Source organism: Neofelis nebulosa, chromosome 9, assembly GCF_028018385.1.
Source record: "Neofelis nebulosa isolate mNeoNeb1 chromosome 9, mNeoNeb1.pri, whole genome shotgun sequence".
Lineage (NCBI taxonomy): Eukaryota > Metazoa > Chordata > Mammalia > Carnivora > Felidae > Neofelis > Neofelis nebulosa.
This window is the reverse complement of record NC_080790.1, coordinates 60,047,832-60,068,709: the sequence shown is the minus strand read 5'-3', so window position 1 is coordinate 60,068,709 and position 20,878 is coordinate 60,047,832. Positions and strand designations below refer to the sequence as shown.

The window sequence follows — 20,878 nt, the reverse complement described above, 5'->3', positions numbered from 1 at the left end:
ATGTAACATTTACCATGCTTGTTGCATACATTCAAGTCAAGGATGAGTGTATGTTTGGGGTGTAATGAAAGGGTTAGTACTTAACTTGGAGAGGAAGATCAGGGAGGGAAGAAATGGAAACTCTAAGCCTGGATTTGAAAGGTGAGAGAAGGAAGCCAGCTATGAACATTTCGATCCAATCTGAATCATAGTTCTAAATGTATTTGAGCCAGTGGAATGTGGTTACTATATTTGGCCATGTCTACTTGACTGATTAGACTGGATTCTGTGCGTCAGTCAAAATGAGATGTTTGGCACTCATCTACAGGGTAGCAAATGACTTGGTAGATAACTGTAAGCCTCATCTCTGGAAAGTTGGCTTTTGAGTGAGTGTGGCAGAGGGACAGTGCAGAATGGAAGCAATCAGTCTTTCATCTCAGGACCTTAAATTTTAGACTTAAATACTGAGAACCTAAAAATAAAGATCTTACCCTGAAGTTCAAGCCATAATGAAAGGAAAGAAAACACAGGAAGAAAAGAGAAAACAAAATCAGAGAAGATCCTTTGAATGTGGACTCCTTTCCACTGGGCAGAAGCAGTAAGTGAATCAGCACCATCCATCCCTGGGAGAATCTGGGAAATTCAGTCAAACCAAATGTCTCAATTCCAGTGGAAATTTCTCTTAAAACACCCTAAACTCCCTCTCTGCCTCCACACTCCTTGCCTCCTTAACCTTTCATAGAGAAAAATGTTCAAGGTTAAAGTATGAGGAAATTACAGAGGTAAAATTAAGCAAGTTAACATTTCAAGAGTAATGATATATCTTGAAATTATCCCTCATTGACAGGTGAGCAATTTGTATAGCATTCATATAAGGTAATAAAACTTTTTTTGTTCATGCAGACTTGATATCACTAAATTTATTTTTAAAAGGGGAAATGGTTATGTCAACTGTAGGCTTACATGAGATAAAATGCAAAGAATTTCAAAAACCAGTTTAGTCTGCATAGTTGTACTATATTTAGAAAATAAGTGAATGTTAACAAACATTTCTTTACAAAAGAGTTTTCTTGTTTTGTTTCTATTTTATTGTAGTTAGAACATGGGAAACAGTATCTTAATTTGAAATTCTGAATTTTAGGGAAGAATATCAGATTGAAATTTAGTTTGTATGTAATGTGTTAGAAATGTGTTTTACTCACGGTAGTTTATTTGAAATTTAAGGTGAAAATGATATTTCAGGAAAACTTCATTATTTGATTTCATTATAGAGTAAGGTAAACTTTATATACTTATATTTAAAATACTTCAAGATAAAAAACATTTTTACATTTTATCCAGTATATGGTATTTAACTTACAGTCAATCCAGGTCATTTTTCATTTTGTAATTTTTAAAAATGCTGTTCCAATAGTTCCTTCACTTTTGGGGAATTATGGCCCCTTTGAGAAAAGTGCACATTTAAATAAGATTTACGTATAAGTTTACAGTGGTTTACCATTTCTTTTTCCTCCTACCCACAAAACCAAAAGGGTTCATGGATTTCAGATTAAGAATTTCTATTCTAATTTATTTTGAAAACTTGAATATTTTAAAGTCTAGATCTTATTGATTTGCAAACTATCTCACTGTTTTATGAAACAAGTTTTTATTTCCAGACTTAATGATTAGGAACCCACACTTTAATCCTGTGAAGAAAATTTTAGTCTTCCATAGATGGCAGCAAAGAGTTAAACTAACTCCTAATTAGTTAGTTTTTAATCTAGTTTGCTTTTTACTAATTAAACATGCCATTTAAAAATTAATGAATATGACTATTTACGTTTTTCAGTAGTCTTGTACAACTATTTAAAAGCGCTCATTAATATTTAGAAAAAAGACTATATTATTATTTTCTTAAACTTTTTTCAAACAATGTCATTTAATGAACTGTGTATTAAATTTGAAATCATTGATGTAGGGATGAAGACATGCAAAGTTTGGCTAGTTTGATGAGTATGAAGCAGGCTGACATCGGCAATTTAGATGACTTTGAAGAAGATAATGAAGAAGATGATGAGAACCGAGTGAACCAAGAGGAAAAGGCAGCAAAAATTACAGGTTGGTTTTATTAGCATTAAGCTAAAAGTTTATCTTTTTTTCTTGAGAAGTTGAAAACTCAGTTTTCCAGGAAAAAAGAATGCTACTAGAGTACTTTTTCTTCCGTAAGCCTTTTAATATGCCATTTAGTTCTCTGAAAACTTTATGTGCTGATGGTTAATAACAGATTTTCAGAATTTAAAATGAAGTCCAAGCTTAGTCAAGAAAGCATAAAACTTTACTGGAACTACTGATTATAGTATAAAGTGGCCTAAATATGTTCACACTTCTTATGTCATTGTATGGATGAACCTTCTTTTAAGTAAAGATCTGCCTTAAGGGTGGCATGACAAAATGCATTGGCTACTGTTTCCTAGCTCATGTGCATTTATTCACATAAATTATGTGCACATTCTTTGGTTTGGATTTGTATATATCTCATGTATCCTTATATCTAGAAGATTCCATGCCAGTATTCCTTATAGCTGGCTTGGTCAAACTACTTAAGATGATTAAATATTTAGAATCTTTTGTATTGATTGGGCAATAAATATTTATTGATAATCTATCACCTTAAGGAATTGATGTCATACCTTTATTATTGGAGTGAGAATCAAGCGCTGTGTACATATTCCTTTCAGCTAATGAAGTGTCCTAAATTTCTGTAATGAGATCCCTAGACTTCTATCATCTAGGTGATATGTTTCCAAATTCATAGGGCACTTTGGCAGTCATCTCTTGGCTTAGCCTCAACTCTTACTGTTATATGGGGAATTTCCATTGATCATATGATGCATTTAACTCCTTAGCCAAAAACTTTCTTGACTTTCTCAATTCTAGTGATGTTCACTTTCACTCCACTTCTAGAAGTTTATTATAAGGAATTGATTAGACTTATATGCAAAGGTGTATGTTTTGTCCTGTGTAAATTTTATAAATTATTAATTTCTAATTTATGATTGCTGTTTTGATTTCTTAATTAACTCAAGGGTTGTTTAGGAGAGCAGGTTTTATCATGGACTTTTTTATTTTTAGTTAGTTACCAGTTTAATTTTATTTAAATAAGATGCTGAAGCCTTTCAAATTTCGATTTCATATGAGTGAGGGTTTTTTTCTTTGTAGTCTAGATACATGATCTATTTTTGTAAATTTTCTTTTAAGTATCTTTTTATATATATTTTCTATTTGTTGGATTCAGCATGTATTTATTAGGCCAAACTTTAAATTTATATTATTTAGTTATTTATAGTCTTATTCTTTTTGTGTAGTTCATCTTTGAAATACTAAGAACTTCAATGCTAAATTCTTTAGTGCATAAAAATTAATTTTCTAATAGTTTCATTATGGGTTGTAATTTGATCAGTTTGCCCCACTTTATGCCTCTTGCCGTGAAATTTTGTCTGGTGTTGATATTTTAACTCATGCTTTCTTTATATTTGTATTTTCCTAGTGTATTTATCACTTTATTTTTAACCTGTATTAAGTACTTCTCTTATAAACAGTATTTGGTTTATCTATCTTTATATTCTTTGCCCTTAATAGTTACATTTTTTTGATAACTGCATACTTAATTTCACGTACATTACTTTATCCTTTTATTTGGGAATTTTCTTATTATTTTTTTCCATTCACACCTTAAAATTTACCATTCGCAAATGTTCTTTATTTAAGCATTTTTAAATAGAGTTATTTGGAAGCTATACATTCTGTTTTCATTTTAGTCTACTATCATCTAAGATAAAAAAGCCAGACAGATAAATGAATGAACCTGTATTTCTCTACCAACATTAAAAATAAAACAGTCGTGCTTGGCTGCCTAAGTCAGTTGAGCAAGTGACTCTTGATCTCAGGGTTGTGAGTTTGAGCCCCACGTTAAGTATAGACATTACTTAAAAATAAAATCTTTAAAATAAATAAATAAAACAGAACGTATTGACTCACCTCATGTAAGATGAGAGAGTCAATATATTTTTTTTTATTTAAACCCCTCCCAGCTGTTATTTTTATTTGAGTAAATTTTGGGGTTCTTCTTTCAATAATAAATGCAGACATTTGCATTAAGTTAAAAAAAATTTTTTTTTAACTTTTATTTATTACTGAGAGACAGAGAGAGACAGGGTATGAGCATGGGAGGGGAAGAGAGAGCGGGGGAGACACAGGATCTGAAGCAGGCTCCAGGCTCTGAGCTGTCAGCACAGAGCCTGACACGGGGCTCGAACCCACAAACCACGAGATCATGACCTGAGCCAAAGTCAGACGCTCAACCCACTGAGCCACCCAGGCGCCCCTGCATTATGTTTATAATCATTTCAGCAACAATTATATGATACTTTTTAAAATGCTCTGTCTTTCCTATCTTTGAGTTCTTTGTTTTATTTGGGTGGCTGAAGTACTTCAGGAAGGGTAAGTTAGTAACCTTTCTCTACTGCCACCAATGACTTTTTACCTATCTTTTAAATTTTAATATTGACACATAGTCTGAGAAACCTTTCATGCCCACTCCCTCTTAAGCTTGACCATTCTATCCCTTAGGCTACTACTGTACTGTTTACAAATGCAGACATTTTCTTGCAGCATGAATGTTTATAACTGCTATGAGATATAATTTGATCTTTTAAATGGAGAATATGGTTTGTTCTTTGTGAATGACTTTTGATTAAAACTAAATCTCAATTAGGCCCTAGTACCATAAATAGGAAATTTTAAAACCCCAGTTTTATAATTGTTTTGAGCAATGTTGTACTACTTTGATCACAGTAATGGGGAAAAAAGGTGGTAACAGTATGTCGGAAGTTCTTTGCTATTATTGAAAGGGAAAGAAAGGACATTATTTTTTAGTAAATTATAGATATAATGAAAACAATTATAATCAGATTTTATTGTCTTAGTCTGTTGGGGCTGCTATAACAAAATACCTTGGATGAGTAGTTTATAAGCAACTTAAATTTATTTCCCACAGTTTTGGAGACTGGAAGTCTGAGATCAAGGTGCCAGCATGGTTAGATGAGGGCCCTCTTCTGGGTCACAGACTTCTCATTGTATTCCTCACATGGTGGAAGGGGCAAAGGATCTCTCTGGGCCCCTTTTAGAAGGACATTAATCTTATTCATGAGGGCTCTGCCCTATGACCTAATCTTCTCTCAAAGGCCTTACCTCCTAATACCATCACACTGAGAATTAAGATTTAAACATGAATCTGGGGTGGGGAGGGGCACAAATATTCAGACCATAGTATCCCTTATTGCTTAAAAATACACATACATCTTATTTTCTAAAATTCCTGTAGAAGAAATAATTTTCTTTTAGATAGTCTAAAATTCTCTGACCCTAATTGAAGAAATTATTTTAATGCAACTTGTGATGATCCAAGGTTTCTTTGGAATTCTACTATTTTCTGTTATTATTTTATGTATGTATTTCTTTTCCCTGTTTCATGAAATTCCTTCAAGGTAGAGACTATGTTGTAACTGTTCTTTTTATCACTCGCTTCTGGCACATTGTCTGGAACATATTGAGAATTTAAGATGTGTTAACTGAAAGGTCATAAATCAATGAAGGGACTTCTTTCTCATATGATAGCCCATACTAATCACTCTGGCTTATTATCTTGTTCCATTTATTTAACCTTTACTCATATACGACCTTATCCAAGGTTGCATGGTCCCATTTTATGGAAAGCATGTGATCTTGGAGGACACATAATTCAAACCTTAAATAATTCAAGACTAGTTTTCCAAAAGTTATGAATTCAAAATGTATATTGAGGGAGCAGGGGTAGATGGGGACAGTGGTGATTAGATGCATGCTCTTAAGTAAATCCAGTCATTATAACATTTTTGCTTTGATGTTACATTTTTTTTTCTCTATTATATTTCCAGAGTACAGTCACTTAAATTAATAGCACAGCATGTTTTGGCAGTTGTTTGGCTTCCTTAGTTGCATTTTTTAGCACATGTAAATTCCATTCCAAAGTTATTATCTTTCAGGAATTTTTTTTAGCACCAGCACTACCACTCTAAAAATGTTTGGGTAAAGTAGTTTTAAGATAGTTAAAAATATATTAAAATTTAACAACAGTAATGTTAAAGCAATAGGTTAATACTAAACAAAATGAATGCATTTTATAAACATGGTACAAATAAAGTATGGTGGGTATTTTTATTTACCAACTAAAGTGGCAGTAATTTAAACACAGCTTATATTTGCTGTTCCTTGCAGCTTTGGAATTGCTAACAGAATGTTTATGGAGGAAAAAATCATTATTTAAAAAATTGCCTCTATTAATGATATCTTTATATTGCAATAGAAATATGTAAAATGCAATCACATATCGATATAAATTGTATGGCTTTATTATTTCCCCAACTAAGCTGTAAACTTCTTGAGGGAACAAGACTGTTACAATTATTTTGTGATACCTTAGATTAACACCTAGAAGCTATTCATTTAATCAGTGATATGGAATATTGCTGTAAAATCAATAGTAATTAACAAAATATGTCTTCTGAAATTACAGTCTTTGCTAGAAGGTAAACATAAATCCATGATACCTGTACTTGGATTGATCAAAAATCCATACCCTGTTCTACCTGGGCCAAATTCACTTCTAACTGGAAACATTTTGGGATTGGCTCTTAGGAAACTTTACTGATAGTGTTATATATAGGTGCATTCTACAGAGGTACAGCACCAGTGAATGGGCAAGAGAATTTTGAATTGCAGTTAGAAAAATTGCAGTTTGAAATGTAGTGGGAGTAATAGACCTTGGAGATGGAGAAACAAAGCCCATTAATAGAAAGTTTATTATAGCCAGTAGTAGAAAACATATATAGTTTTAAAACAGTCAGTGCCTCCATCTATATGGCATCCTCACAGTGCTTGAACCAGTATTTGGTAATATGACCATCTTTGATATTGAATTTCTGAATACATATCAACAAGAGGAAAAAGGAAAGATTCCTCCATAAATAACATGTCTTACTGAAAATCAGGTTCAACTGAAGCATTTTTTATAGGAAAGCATTATCGGAGAATTCAGACATTATGAAATATCTGAAAGATCCCAGTATACCTAAAGCTGTTGGAAAGGTAACCAAGGATTCTACATAGGTTCATCTAGACCTATACAGGTAACATAAGCCAGACTAAGCATTAGATTCACTTGGAAGGATATTGGAAACATAGTAGCATGCCAGCAGAGCATTGCTTTTTCACTGGAGTCCTCACAGCATCCGAGGTGCTATTCTTTGACCTCTGTCTCACATGACAGCTTGTGTACAAGGAGACAAGATCCACATAGTTAGAAGCAGGGATTGTCTTGGTTTAAAGTCCATTCTGCAGAAGAGCTGGTATATTTTGAAACGGTTAAATAGGTATAGTTTTCAGAGTCCCTGTAAGGGACATACCTAGTTACAAGAGTCCACAATTTTCTGAGCCCAAAACTGTGGCTTTCCATCAAATATATAGTCTATTCAGAGTCTTTCCATCCAAATGTAGTTTATAAATCAAGCTTCATTTTTACCATAAGCACTGGTGTTTATTAATCCCTTTCCTGTTGTTTGTAATGTTAATTTTGGAGGAGGAAGAATGACATATTGACTAACTTCAGAGGATATAATCTTAAGCACCCATGGTAGTAGAAGAGATAACGGTTCATATTTGAAGAGCTAAAGTTGATTATGGTATGTCTCAGTCATCTGAGATTATAATGTCCTACTGCTAAGACTTGTGAATTGGTAAAAATTGGTCTACCTCCTTTGAGTAGAAGGACTGTCAGGATGAACTTGGGACTCTGGTCAGAGAATACATTCATTAATTTGTTTCTGGTTTTTTACCTGACCATTTACTCTCCAGTACCTAGGATACTCATGAACCAAATCATAGGTTTGCTGTGGAGTGTATAAAGTGATAGGATAAAAATAGTCACCTTTTTTGGAGGTCTGTGTAAAGGATAGGGATTTCTGGAATACTGCATCTATTATTTTGGTATTAATAAGGTTGGAAAACAGGGTAGAATCAGAGAGTTGGAGCATTTATGATCCCTTGAGCTAAAAAATTGAGCGGCGCCTGGATGGCTCAGTTGGTTAAGCGTCCGACTTCGGCTCAGGTCATTATCTCATGGTCCGTGAGTTCAAGCCCCGCGTCAGGCTCTGTGCTGACAGCTCAGAGCCTGGAGCCTGCTTCAGATTCTGTGTCTCCCTCTCTCTCTGCCCCTCCCCTGTTCATACTCTGTCTCTCTCTGTCTCAAAAATAAATAAACATTAAAAAAATTAAAAAATTGATAAGGCATCACAGCTACTTCCTTTTTAAAGGAATTTGATAGACGGAAGACAGTAAGAATAGCTTTTCCTAGTATTTAGAAGTCACATATGTCAACTCAGAGACTAGAAGTAGCAGAAGACACAGATTCCAAATTTAACCTACTTTCTGTGTCACTCTTAAACCCTAATCCTGCTTTGTTTGTACTAATGACAACTGATCAGAATTCTCTAGGCCCCCCTGCCTCCCTAGGAAACTCCGGGAGAGTTCTGGTGACAGGGCAAGATTGGAAGTGAGAGCTCCAAAGAAAAAGTTAGCTCTCCAGTATTTAGGGGAGGAACCAGGGGACAATGAATATTCTAAGTACCAGTATGCATTCTTTGAGGATTTGTCCTAGGAATGCACAGTTGATTTAACCATAACAGAATAAAGGAGAAAAACCATATAATCATCTCAATAGGTATATAAAGGAGTATTTGACAAAATTCCATACTGAGTTTCTCAGCAAGGTTTCAATGTAAGGGAATTTCTTCATTTTGATAAAGAACATCTGTGAAAAGCTACAGCTAAAATCATATGTAATGGTGAAATACTGAATACTTTCCTCCTAAGACTGGGTACAAGGCAAATATGTTTGTTTTCACCACTTCTGTTTAACATGATACTGCAGATCCTAACAAGGTCACAGAATGCAAAATTAATATAGAAAAATCTATATTTTTAGGAGTGCCTAGGTGGCTCAGTCAGTTGAATGTCTGACTTTGGCTCAGATCATGATTTCACAATTCTGGGTTCGAGCCTTGCATTGGGCTCTGTGCTGACATCTTGAAGCCTGGAGCCTGCTTCAGATCTGTGTCTCCCTCTCTCTCTGCCCTTCCCCTGCTCATGCTCGTCTCTCTCTTTCTTAAGAATAAATAAACATTTAAAAAAATTTTTTTAAAGAAAAATCTATATTTTTATAAATGAACAGCAAACATTTGGGAAATAAAATTAACAAAATAATTCCATTTACAATCAAGGTTAAAAATAGTATAAATACTTAGAAATAAATTTAACAAAAGATGTAGAAAAACCTCTACACAGAAAACTATGATACAATATTGAAAATAATTACAGAAGACCTTAATAAATGGAGAGATAGTCTATGTTCATAGATTAGAAGACTCAATATTGTTAGGATTTCCATCCTCCCCAAATCAGTCTATATACATTGAATTTAGTGCTAATTGTAATCCTAGCAAGTTTTGTGGGGTTCTGTTTTTGTTTTTTGAGAGAGTGAGAAAGAGAGCAAATGCACACATGAGCAGGGGAGGAGCAGAGAGAGAGGGAAAGAGAGACTCTTAAGCAGCCTCCATGCCCAATGCAGAGTCAAATGTGGGGCTCAACCTCATTACTGTGAGATTATGACCTAAGCCAAAATCAAGAGTCAGATGCTTAACAGACAGAGCCACCCAGACGCCCCTATCCTAGCAGGTTAAAAAAAAAAAAAAATGGAAAGCTGATTCTAAAATATCTTTGGAAATGCAAAGGACCTGAATAATAATACAGTCTTGAAAAAGGACAGCATTGTAATATTATTACTAGGTGATAAGATTTACTCTAAAGTTATAAATCAGTATAGTGTGATATTGGCATAGGACAGACAACTTGTTCAATGGAACAAAACAGAAAGTTCTGAAATACTTAACCAAAGTTAGGTTGAAATACCAAACTTAACTTGGCCAATTAATTTTCAACAAAGGGACAGCATAATTCAGTGAGGAAGGGAAAATCTTTTCAACAAATTATTCTGAAACACCTCGTTGTCCATATGGAAAAAGTGAGCCTCAATTCTTACCTCTCAGGATACACAAACATTAATTCAAGGTTGATCATAGACCTAAATGTAAAAGCTAAAACAATAAAGCTTCTGGGGAGGGAAAAGAAAAACAATGTATTTGTGACCTGAGGGCAGGCAGAGGGTTCATACATAAGACACAGAAGAGAAAACATGAGAGAAATTTTGATAAATTAGACTTCATCAAAATTAAAAACTTAGGCTCGTCAAAATTGATTGTTGAGAAAATGTGTAAGTCATAGACTAGAAGAAAATACCCACAAAGCAGATATCTGATACTGTCTTGTATCCAGAATAGATTTTTTTTAATGTCTGACCATACTAAAAACACAACCCTGTTTAAAAAATTTTTTTTCAAGATTTTATTTTAAGTAATCTCTACACCCAAGGCAGGGCTCAAACTTACAATCCTGAGATCAAGAGGGCTCAAATGACTGAGCCAGCCAGATATCCCCAACCCTATTCTTTTTCAAATGGGCAAGAATTTGAATATGTGGTCCCTCAAAAAAGATGCATCACTGGCCAGTGTTATGCTTTGGAGAGAAGAATGAGGATGCTGCAAGATTTGCAGATGTGTTCTAGCTCTAGGCAGTTTTATTTTTTTCTTCTTTTAACTCAACTACGGACTTTCTCAAAAGGAAAACACCACCTACTCTTAATGCCACCACCCCACCCCACCCCTTTTTTTCTTTCAATGTGATAATCTCTGGTGGTCAATTTCTATCCACTTTTGCCTTCCTAACAGTAGAATCTCAAATTACTTGACCCTTTGCTTCGATTGCCTGTCCCTAATTTAGTTTTCCACCTTATTCTCATCAATATGAAGCAAGTCCATATTGACACACTGTTGCTATGATGCTATGACCAAAATACTGTACACTTTGAGTTTAACACTCAGTTTGAGTAGCACTGGGATAGAAATGTGTGGCTATTACATAGCATTCTTTATAGCATTTTTCAAATGTGAAAGTATTTGGTGAAACAAAGCTTAATGCTTTGCCAGGAAGTGGTTTGGTCAAGGTAGTAAACTATTGACAAAGCTTTCCACTTAAAAAAATTTTGGGAGTGGGGAGCCTGGGTGGCTCAGTCAGTTGAGCATCCGACTTTGGCTTAGGTCATGATCTCGCGGTCTGTGAGTTCGAGCCCCGCGTCGGGCTCTGTGCTGACAGCTCAGAGCCTGGAGCCTGCTTCGGATTCTGTGTCATGCTCATGCTCTGTCCCTCTCTCTGTCCAAAATAAATAAACATTAAAAAAATTTTTTCAAAAATTGGGGGAGGGGCGCTTTGGTGGCTCAGTTGGTTAAGCGTCCAACTTCTGCTCAGGTCATGATCTCACAGTTCGTGAGTTGGAGCCCTGCATCGGGCTCTGTGCTAACAGCGTGGAGCCTGGAGCCCGCTTTGAGTTCTGTCTCTCCCTCTCTCCCTCTACCCCTCCCCCACTCATGTTCTGTCTCTGTCTGTGTCTCTCTCTCAAAAATGAATAAACATTTAAAAAAAATTCTGAGAATAAATTTTTATTGTAAATCTTTTACATTTTTAACTTTGTTTCTGATTATATATTATAAAGCACATTGATATAGGAAATTTAAAAGAAACAGAACAGTGCTTTTTTTTTTTTTTTTAATTTTTTTTTCAACGTTTTTTATTTATTTTTGGGACAGAGAGAGACAAAGCATGAACGGGGGAGGGGCAGAGAGAGAGGGAGACACAGAATCGGAAACAGGCTCCAGGCTCCGAGCCATCAGCCCAGAGCCTGACGCGGGGCTCGAACTCACGGACCGCGAGATCGTGACCTGGCTGAAGCCGGACGCTTAACCGACTGTGCCACCCAGGCGCCCCCAGTGCTTTTTTAAAGGGAGAAATCCGTAACAAAATTATGTATGTTAGGCTCCGGACCAACATCTTCAATGCCAGTTGATTTGTTTCCATAGGAAGTTTCACACACACCTATAGTTTGGTATGTTCCCAACTGAATAGCCCCCATTACAATGGTGGAACACTATTCACATAGTCACCCAAGTCAGATAGCTGGAACTTGCCTTAGGTTCCTTTCCCTATCCCTCATGTCAAATTAACTACCAAATCTTTATTCTTAATTTAATCTCTAATGAGCAGATATTTATTGATTGCCTCCCTTCATGGAGTGGTGATGCTGAACCACTCATCTTCTTGCTTCTTGTCCTGTTTTTTTCCAAATGCTGCCACCATGTTGCTACTGGAATGATGTACTGAAATACTGAAATGATGTACTGAAATATACATTTTGATCTTTCAGTGGATCCCCATAGTTCTCAGAGTAAAGTTCACATTCTTTGATCACAATAATCTTTACAATAGGATGTCTGTCAACATCATCTCATTCCATTTTCCACCCTGGCATCTTAAACCCCAAACAACTTGCATTTCCTCAAATGTGTCTTGTTTTCATTTGTCTCCCTTTTGCCCTTGTAGAATGCTCTCATTTTTTTCTTTTATTTTAATAATAATGTCTGTTTGTCTTGTATTAGCTCAAATTTAAATGAAGGCCTTCCTGACCTCAGAGCTACATGCCTCTCTTCCAGTTTCACAGGCTTAAAATGAATATCTCAATCATAATATTTATCATACATTGTATATTGCTTTACTTACCTGCCTATCCCATAAAAATATAAAGCCGTGAGGGCAGGTACTACCAAAGACACATATTGGTACTTGATAAATGCTTATTAAATAAGTTAGATGGTATTTCTTTGGAACTTGCCTCTCTTTATGATTTGAATTAACATTTATTTACATACCAAATAGAGGGAGTATTGGTATAGCTAATTAGAATTACCTTTTCACTTGGTTAATATGAATGAAAATTCTTAAGCGAAAGTTCTAGGAGTAATGTAAAGATTTATTTAAGATATGGATAAATAGGAAAACTAGGATAAGGATGACTGTCATCAGTGAACAGAATGGAAAGATGAAATTATTTGGGGTTAATGAGGAAATGGTCGTCACTGATTTTATTTGTCACTAAAAGCATGGTGAAGGGGAGGAAACATTCTAAACGTCTAGAAATACCACAATGTAAATAATTTAATCATGTGATGGAGTCATCTTGATAATGTTTAAAGAAATTCCCATGTTGTATCTAAATCTCTGTAGAGCAATATTAATGTTTTGAAGGTAAGGACCAAGTCTCATATTTCTCCGGTATTCCTCTATGATACTTATTTTATAAGATGTTTAACAAATGATTGATTTCCACCTCATTGATTATAATAAAATAATTAAAATGTGTTAGCTATATAAGAAAACTACAAATCTTTAAGCATTACTTAAAATAATTTTAATGTAGTGGGGCACCTGGGTGGCTTAGTCAGTTTAGTGTCTGACTTCAGCTCAGGTCATGATCTCATGGTTCATGAGTTTGAGCCCCACACCAGGCTCTCTGCTGTCAGTGGAGAGCCCACTTCACATCCTCTGTCTCCCTCTCTCTCTGCTTCCCATCTGCTTGCACTCTCTCTCTCTAAAATAAATAAACATTAAAAAAAATTGTTTTTAAACTAGTAATTCCACATCTAGGAATACAATTGCACAACATAATTAAAATTAACTTTTTAAATTTTTTTAAAAATGTTTTTATTTATTTTTGAGAGAGAGAGAGAGAGAGAGAGAGAGACAGAGTACTTCCGAGGGAGGGGCAGAGAGAGAGGGAGACACAGAATCTGAAGCGGGGCTCGAACCCACGAATTGTGAGATCATGACCTGAGCCGAAGTCGGACGCTTAACCGACTGAGCCACTCAAGCACCCCTTGTTTAAATATCAAGTAATTTTATTCATGCAAAATGTATTTCTCATTAAGACAAAAAAATTGAATAAGTTTATCAAATTTTTATGTATATTTAGCTCAAAGATCTATAATCTTTCTGATCACCTCATATTCTAGTAGTCATTTACTAAGTCTGTTTCAGTATTAATTTGTATTTTTATAGGATGTAAATTCCAAGAGGACAATACCATGTATTTTTTTTCATCCTTGTGTCCTAAGGATAGTACTTGGCACAGAGTAATAAATATTAATTCAACAACAAATGAATGGACGAAGGCAACCTTTTTAAACTGTGTATTCTGATTTAGTTCAAATAAAATTTAGAGTGTGTACTTAGATTTACAGTGCTAAAGAATACCATTTTTAAATGCTGAATTTATAACTATTTTCTATTTCTAATCATTTTTTTTTCTTTACCACTGAATAATCTGGATCTGTTTTGTTTGTCCTAATACCTAAGGTATTCCCAGGTTGTAACTTTGGAAACAGCAAGAGTTAAATAGAATACCCTATTGGCTCTTATTCTTTTTTCAAGTTAATTTTCACCCAGTGAGTGATAATTGCACATATTCAGAGTTGTCCAAAATATATATGAATCATGTTAAAAGATTCTATTTATGTACCAAATGAATTCTATCTTATTTTAGTATTTTTCTATCTAACCTTGTCTTTTGTTCTGTTTCTTATTGGCTAAATTATAAGATTTCCTAAAGCCAACACTCGGGAGTTCCTTTAAAAGAACAGTTAGAAAAACAAGAGTAGAAAACAGTAGCTATTTCTACTTTTCTTATTTTGTGCTGATTTTTAAAATTGTGGAACATGAACAAGTGCTTATTATGTTCATGATTCATGTAGATACACTTCTTAAAACCTTTAGTACATTTAGAATATTACGAAAAATAGTACATATTATCTGTAGTATCAGAGGACATTTTTTATTGTTTCTAACATATGCGTTTAAAGTACTGTTTTACAAATACAAAATGTGGTTGCTAAAAGCCAGTGTCAACCTCTTGGGTTATTATCTTTGTTTTGTGTTTATTAACATGGGTGTTATATTAATGATATAAATTTAACAAAATGTTTTCTATTTTAAAATATGAGTAGAGCATTAACTTTCAGTTAAATACATCTGTTATAGTCCATCACAATAACATCCTCTAAATGTACTCTCGTGATTAACCAAACATCCCCTCTCTTTGTCTTTTTGAGTAACAGCATGCTTCTATGGCTCTTTAATTAAATGACCTTACCTTACATTTGTCTCGACTGGCTTCTGTTTACAGAAATTGTAAACCAATTGAATGCTCTGAGCAGCTTAGATGAAGATCAAGATGACTGCATAAAGCAAGCAAATATGCCTTCAGCTAAATCAGCCAGTTCCTCTGAAGGTCTAAGAGCTTTCTTCCTTTCTTTCTGCTTCTGATTGCCTGTATTTACTGTGACCTGCTACCTCTTGACTTCTGTCTGTACTTATTAGCTGTCAGTTTTGTCTTTGTGCTTTTCCTTGAATGTTTTCTTGGTAATTTGTAGCGTACCAACAGGCAACAGAATAACTTACCATCTTTAGCAAAGCCTTATATCAGTATCATCATATTATGTGACCATGTATCTTCACTTAGCTTATATATCATAAGTATACTGTTTTAAAATATTTGCTTACATTAAACCCATTTAAATGATTCATATTTAGGAGTGAAGGATATGTTTCTAAGAATCTATCTCAGTACTTTTTTGTTGGATCAAATTAAGAGTCCAATGAAAGTTTCTCTCGTTCATTATCCGACATAGTTTTCTTTTTTTTCTGACATAATTTTCAAATTAATATGCATATATTTGTTTTGTTTTATTTGAATATGTTGGTATGCTACAAAATACTTGAATGGCATTCTGCCATAGGTAAAATGCTACATCTTATTATTTGCAGGTATTATTAATGTGAATTATAATTTGAAATATTTTTGAATGATTGATAAAATTGTACTTAGCTATAATCATAGTGAACTAATACATATGTTTATTTTCAGAGCTTATCAACAAACTTAACTTTTTGGATGAAGCAGAAAAGGACTTGGCCACTGTGAATTTAAATCCATTTGGTGATTCTGACGTAGCAGAATTAAACCCATTTGGAGATCCTGACTCAGAAGGTAGCAAATTTTTTTCTGTACTTTTTAAAGTCTTTATAAAGTGAAGTTATTTTGAATAGTAACGTGGGAAGAGTTTCTTTTTTTCAAAGACTCAAAGTAATTTTGTTTATGATGATATTATTGTGTTCAGTGCCACTTGCAGTTGATCAACAAATCTGAGTAGCTTCCATTGAATTATTTTTAAAGAAAAAAAGATACCTTCACATAAACATTTACATGGGGCTTTTTTTTTTTTAATTCCAGTATAATTAACATGCAGTGTTAGGTTAGTTTCAGGTGTTCCATAACAGTGATCCACCAATTCTGTGCATTACTCTGTGCTCATCACGATAAGCGTAATCCGAATCCCCCTTCACCTATTTCACCCTTCCTCTCCATCCGCCTTCTACATGAGGCTTATTTTTAAATTCTCTATTACTTTGGTCAAGTTAGATAGTAAAGCTCTAATGTTAGAGATAACAGTATTTTACCTACCTGGCATATAGTAAAGTCTCATCAGAGTAGCCTACCAAAGTAAGGGCAAGTTGTGAGACATGCTGACCCTGGGGTTGCGGGGATGGCTTCTCTGTCAGCTCCTCTGACCTCACCCTCAGAGAGTCTACTGAACCCCTCCACCCCACACTCCATGTCTCAGGCTGAGAATTATCGTCAGTAGTGAGAGTAGGTTGTGTATGTAAATGGCATGGAGCAAAAAGAAGCCTGCAAACCACCGCTATCATGTATACAACATACTTGCAAGGAATAAATCCAGGGAGTTTTTTTTTCCTAAGCCATTTTTCTTATCAAGTAGTTTTGAACTCTTAAAGCCTAGATAAGAGCTGTGGAAGGAGTGAGACCTCTGTTTAATTAAACTGTTTTTCCAAAGTAAATGCAAGAATGATTAGCCAGTGTGTACATCTTTTAGACTGCTCTTATGAAATCCTCATGAGCTTTGAAGAATTTTGTTACTACCTCTCATGGTGAAAATGCAGTTTTAACTTCAGGATTCACTCTTGTTGGAGCAATCTCATTTTATAATCCGTTTCGTCTTCTCTTCTGTACTTTCTCCCTTCTTAGCAGATTCTAAACTAGTAAATTTAAAATAATGAGATTGTGTTTGTAAGCTATATATATTAAGGATATATTTTAAATCTCAATGGCTATCATAAATCTTACAAGTAATCTACTTCGGCTGCCTCTTTTCATAGATTAGGAAACTGAGGCCCAGAGGAATTCACTGATTTGAATAAGAACTTTAGGTAAATGGAAGTGGAGGTGGAGCTAAGATTCCTAATCAAGTGTCTTCTTTTGACCACACAGCTTCTCAGTTGTGTGCTACATATATCTGAGTTTTAAAATATTACCACAGCATTTTGAGACATCAGTATTTGAACTTTCCACTTCAAAATCAAATAAAAACAATTTTAAAAAAATACATGTAGGTCTGATTTCTGAGGTATTGAAAGGAGTAGCAGATAACACATAATTTTTGTTGAGGAGCGGTTAGCCAACCTGACTCAGAATCTTTAATTATGCCTATAGAGCTAAAAAAAAAAAAGAAAAGAAAAGAAAAAAAGAAAATGTGACAACCAGTATTTTCTTTAAATATACATCTCTCAGAGACTTTGGACTAAGTATTTTCTAATAGAAGAATACTTGTTTTTCTAGAAGTAATTTTTAAATTTTTATTGATCAAAAATTCACATCCTCAGGTAACAAAAGCCTTTGAGGAAAAAATAATGTGTTGCTGTTGTTCAGATGGTTCTTTTATTTGCCTTTACAGCTTCAATTCTCGTCTTAGATTCATGACATTCTGTGCTTCAGTGACCCTTTTAGAAAGTTATTAAATGTATTTGTTAGCTTTTATATAAAATAATCTTATTTTAAACCCTCCTTTGTTGCCATTTCTGCCATCTTCAAATCGTGCTCTGTGGTTTAAATACTTTCTTGTTTTTGGTTTTGTAAATGATGAATTTGCTTGGATCAGTTTTTGCAGTCCTCTTCCTGAAAGTAAAAATAAAAATCTTATTTCCATTGACCAGTTTTGCCTGTTTCTCCAGCATTTGAGACTTGATATTTGTTAATAAAAAATTGAATAGGCAAAATCTTCCAGTCTCTCTGCCCCTACAGAGAAAAGAAAATGCCTCATTTACATTATTTTATAAAGATTCTAATGCAGTGTTAAGTTTGAGTATTATCCTGGTGTTACAAAAGTTACCCTTGCTGAGTCTTCTCTAGCGTAGTCTAGATTTAAATTTAAATTTAAAATTTAAATTTTATTTAAATTCATTTCAGTATTTATTATGATTTTATGAAATCTCTTTCACACTTTGTAATTGCTTCTTCATGGTGTATAGAATTTCAATTCAGAATTTTTTTTCCCAATATAAAGACAAAATAAGTTTTCTGGGCTAATGTCTAAAGTATATAAGTAAAAGGAGTTTAACATTAAAATGTAAAAGTCGTAAATATGTCAGTCATGAAATTTTTATAATAATTGGATTAAATTGTTTGAAGTGTCACATGAAATTCACAGTTATTTTTCTTGAGAATTTCAGTAACCAGTTTTCTGCCTTCTAGAGTATTTTGTCAGGGTTGCACAACATAATTAAAACCAACTTTAAAAAAAAATTTTTTTTTTTTAACGTTTATTTATTTTTGAGACAGAGAGAGACAGAGCATGAACGGGGGAGGGTCACAGAGAGAGGGGGACACAGGATCTGAAGCAGGCTCCAGGCTCTGAGCTGTCAGCACACAGCCCGACGCGGGGCTCAAACCCACGGACCATGAGATCATGACCTGAGCCGAAGTCAGATGCTTAACCGACCGAGCCACCCAGGCGCCCCAAAAACCAACTTTTAAACTACATTATGATTGATGGCTCTCTGAAACTTTTCTCCATTTTGGGAAAACATTTATTTTTGTGAGCAGAATCCATGACCAAATTTTGGACAGTTTTATTACAAGTTCTATTTTGTTTTAAAATATTAAGACATAGAAAAGAAGAAAAAGGGTTATACTAAGCACGTCATAAGTATCATTGAAGGACATGAGTGCTTTTTGTGAGTCAGAATTCTGTGAGTCAGAATTTTATTTTTAAGGGTACCTTGGTTTTCAAAATGAAATTTAAAATAATAAAATTTAGGGGCACCTGGGTGGCTCAGTTGGTTGAGCATCCAACTCTTAATTTCAGCTCAGGTCATGATCTCATGGTTCATCAGAGCCCCGTGTGGGGCTCTGTGCTGACAGCACAGAGCCTGCTTGGGATTCTCTCTCTGCCCCTACTGCACTTGTGTTCACATGCAAGAAGAATTTAGAAGAATTTGGTGTAACATGACTATCAGTTTATCAGTATAATTTCAATGTAGTGCTTTCAACCTCCGAATTCTATGTTAGTCCTTTACATTATTAAACAGAGTATTGATTGGATCCAAGTCATATTGAAAAAAATCAAACATCTCATTAAAAGCTCTAAAAATTTAAGGTTGTGCAGCATACAAAAACGTACTCTTAAAAGGCTTTGAAGAAACAAATTCAGTGATGTGTGGGTATATTTTTGATATAGTCCAGAATGAATTTTCACTTCCCTAAGTGGTCTCTGCTTGTGTAACTACCAAAGACAATTTCACATTTTAACTCACTTAATGTTCTTAAAAACAGAAATTTATTTTATATCAGTTTAGGATGGCAAGCTAGTATAGTCAAGTAAAATAAACAGTAAATAGAATATTATACCTCTAAGAAGGTTAAAATTTCAAAAATTGCCATACTGTAATACTAATAATATTAGAGACTCAAAGGGCATTCCAAAGATGCCATATTAGGGAGCAGCATTCCTGGAGAAGTAGACAAAGATCTTAGGTAACCCATCTTCTGAACTTAGCCCCTCTAAAACATATTATTGTTTTGACCTTTTCAGCCTCATAAGAGATTAATTCAAGATTATTTTTGAAAACACCAAAAATATAAGAAAATATCAGGTAATATTAATTTGATTTAATTCATCTTTTGCTATTGTTTTATAGAACCAGTCACTGAAACAGCATCACCTAAAAAAACAGAAGAATCTTTTTATAATAATAGCTATAATCCCTTTAAAGAGGTACAGACTCCTCAGTATTTGAACCCATTTGATGAGCCAGAAACTTTTGTAGCTATAAAGGATTCTCCTCCCCAGTCTACAAAAAGAAAAAATGTAAGACCTGTGGACATGAGCAAGTACCTCTATGCTGATAGTTCTAAAACAGAAGAAGAAGAGTTGGATGAGTAAGTACATTTTATTCTGCTATCATCATAGGTCAGCCTCTATATTAACTAAAGAGATGCTTCTATAATAAACCTTTACATGGGTAAAAAAAGTTTTTTCCTCGTGTTAATATACAGTTTACGGTTAGTATCTATCTCATGTCCACCTGAATTTTTATGATCTTGACCTTTATTCTCCCACCCTCTTCCATGTGAATGTGTGTGCACAGTAAACTAACAATGGAGAGAAATATGTTCTTGGAATCTCTGGTTAGAATTTTAATTGTCTTTCCACAGGAACCCCATTACAAATGTCACTTAGGTGTTTTTAATCAATTACTGTAGGCATTATACTTCAATTAGGTTCTCTTGTGGGAACCAAATAATCATTTATGATAATTATTTGGTGAGGACACTTGTTCAGATTCCAAACAACAAGATCATAATTATAAAGTACGAATTATCTTTGAGTTAATCTTATCCAAATATGAATGTTATTGATTATAAGCTCATTATAAATAGAATGTTTAGGGCTTCCATTTTACTCAAATC

The 20,878-nt window shown here is 34.2% G+C and overlaps 1 protein-coding gene across 12 annotated transcripts in view; it reads left to right on the top strand.

Annotated features, from left to right (window-relative positions):
• EHBP1 (EH domain binding protein 1) overlaps window positions 1-20,878 on the top strand; it is a 378,662-nt gene that overhangs the window by 168,162 nt on the left and 189,622 nt on the right. For 8 of the 12 annotated variants that reach the window (XM_058683956.1, XM_058683952.1, XM_058683950.1 and 5 more), the window contains 4 exons: window positions 1,940-2,079; window positions 15,239-15,343; window positions 15,980-16,102; window positions 20,107-20,347. In XM_058683956.1, the coding sequence (XP_058539939.1) occupies window positions 1,940-2,079; window positions 15,239-15,343; window positions 15,980-16,102; window positions 20,107-20,347 (609 nt within the window). Of the gene's footprint in view, window positions 1-235; window positions 578-1,939; window positions 2,080-15,238; window positions 15,344-15,979; window positions 16,103-20,106; window positions 20,348-20,878 lie in introns of those variants that run through there. The other 4 variants (XM_058683960.1, XM_058683959.1, XM_058683957.1 and 1 more) reach the window with 2 other exon arrangements.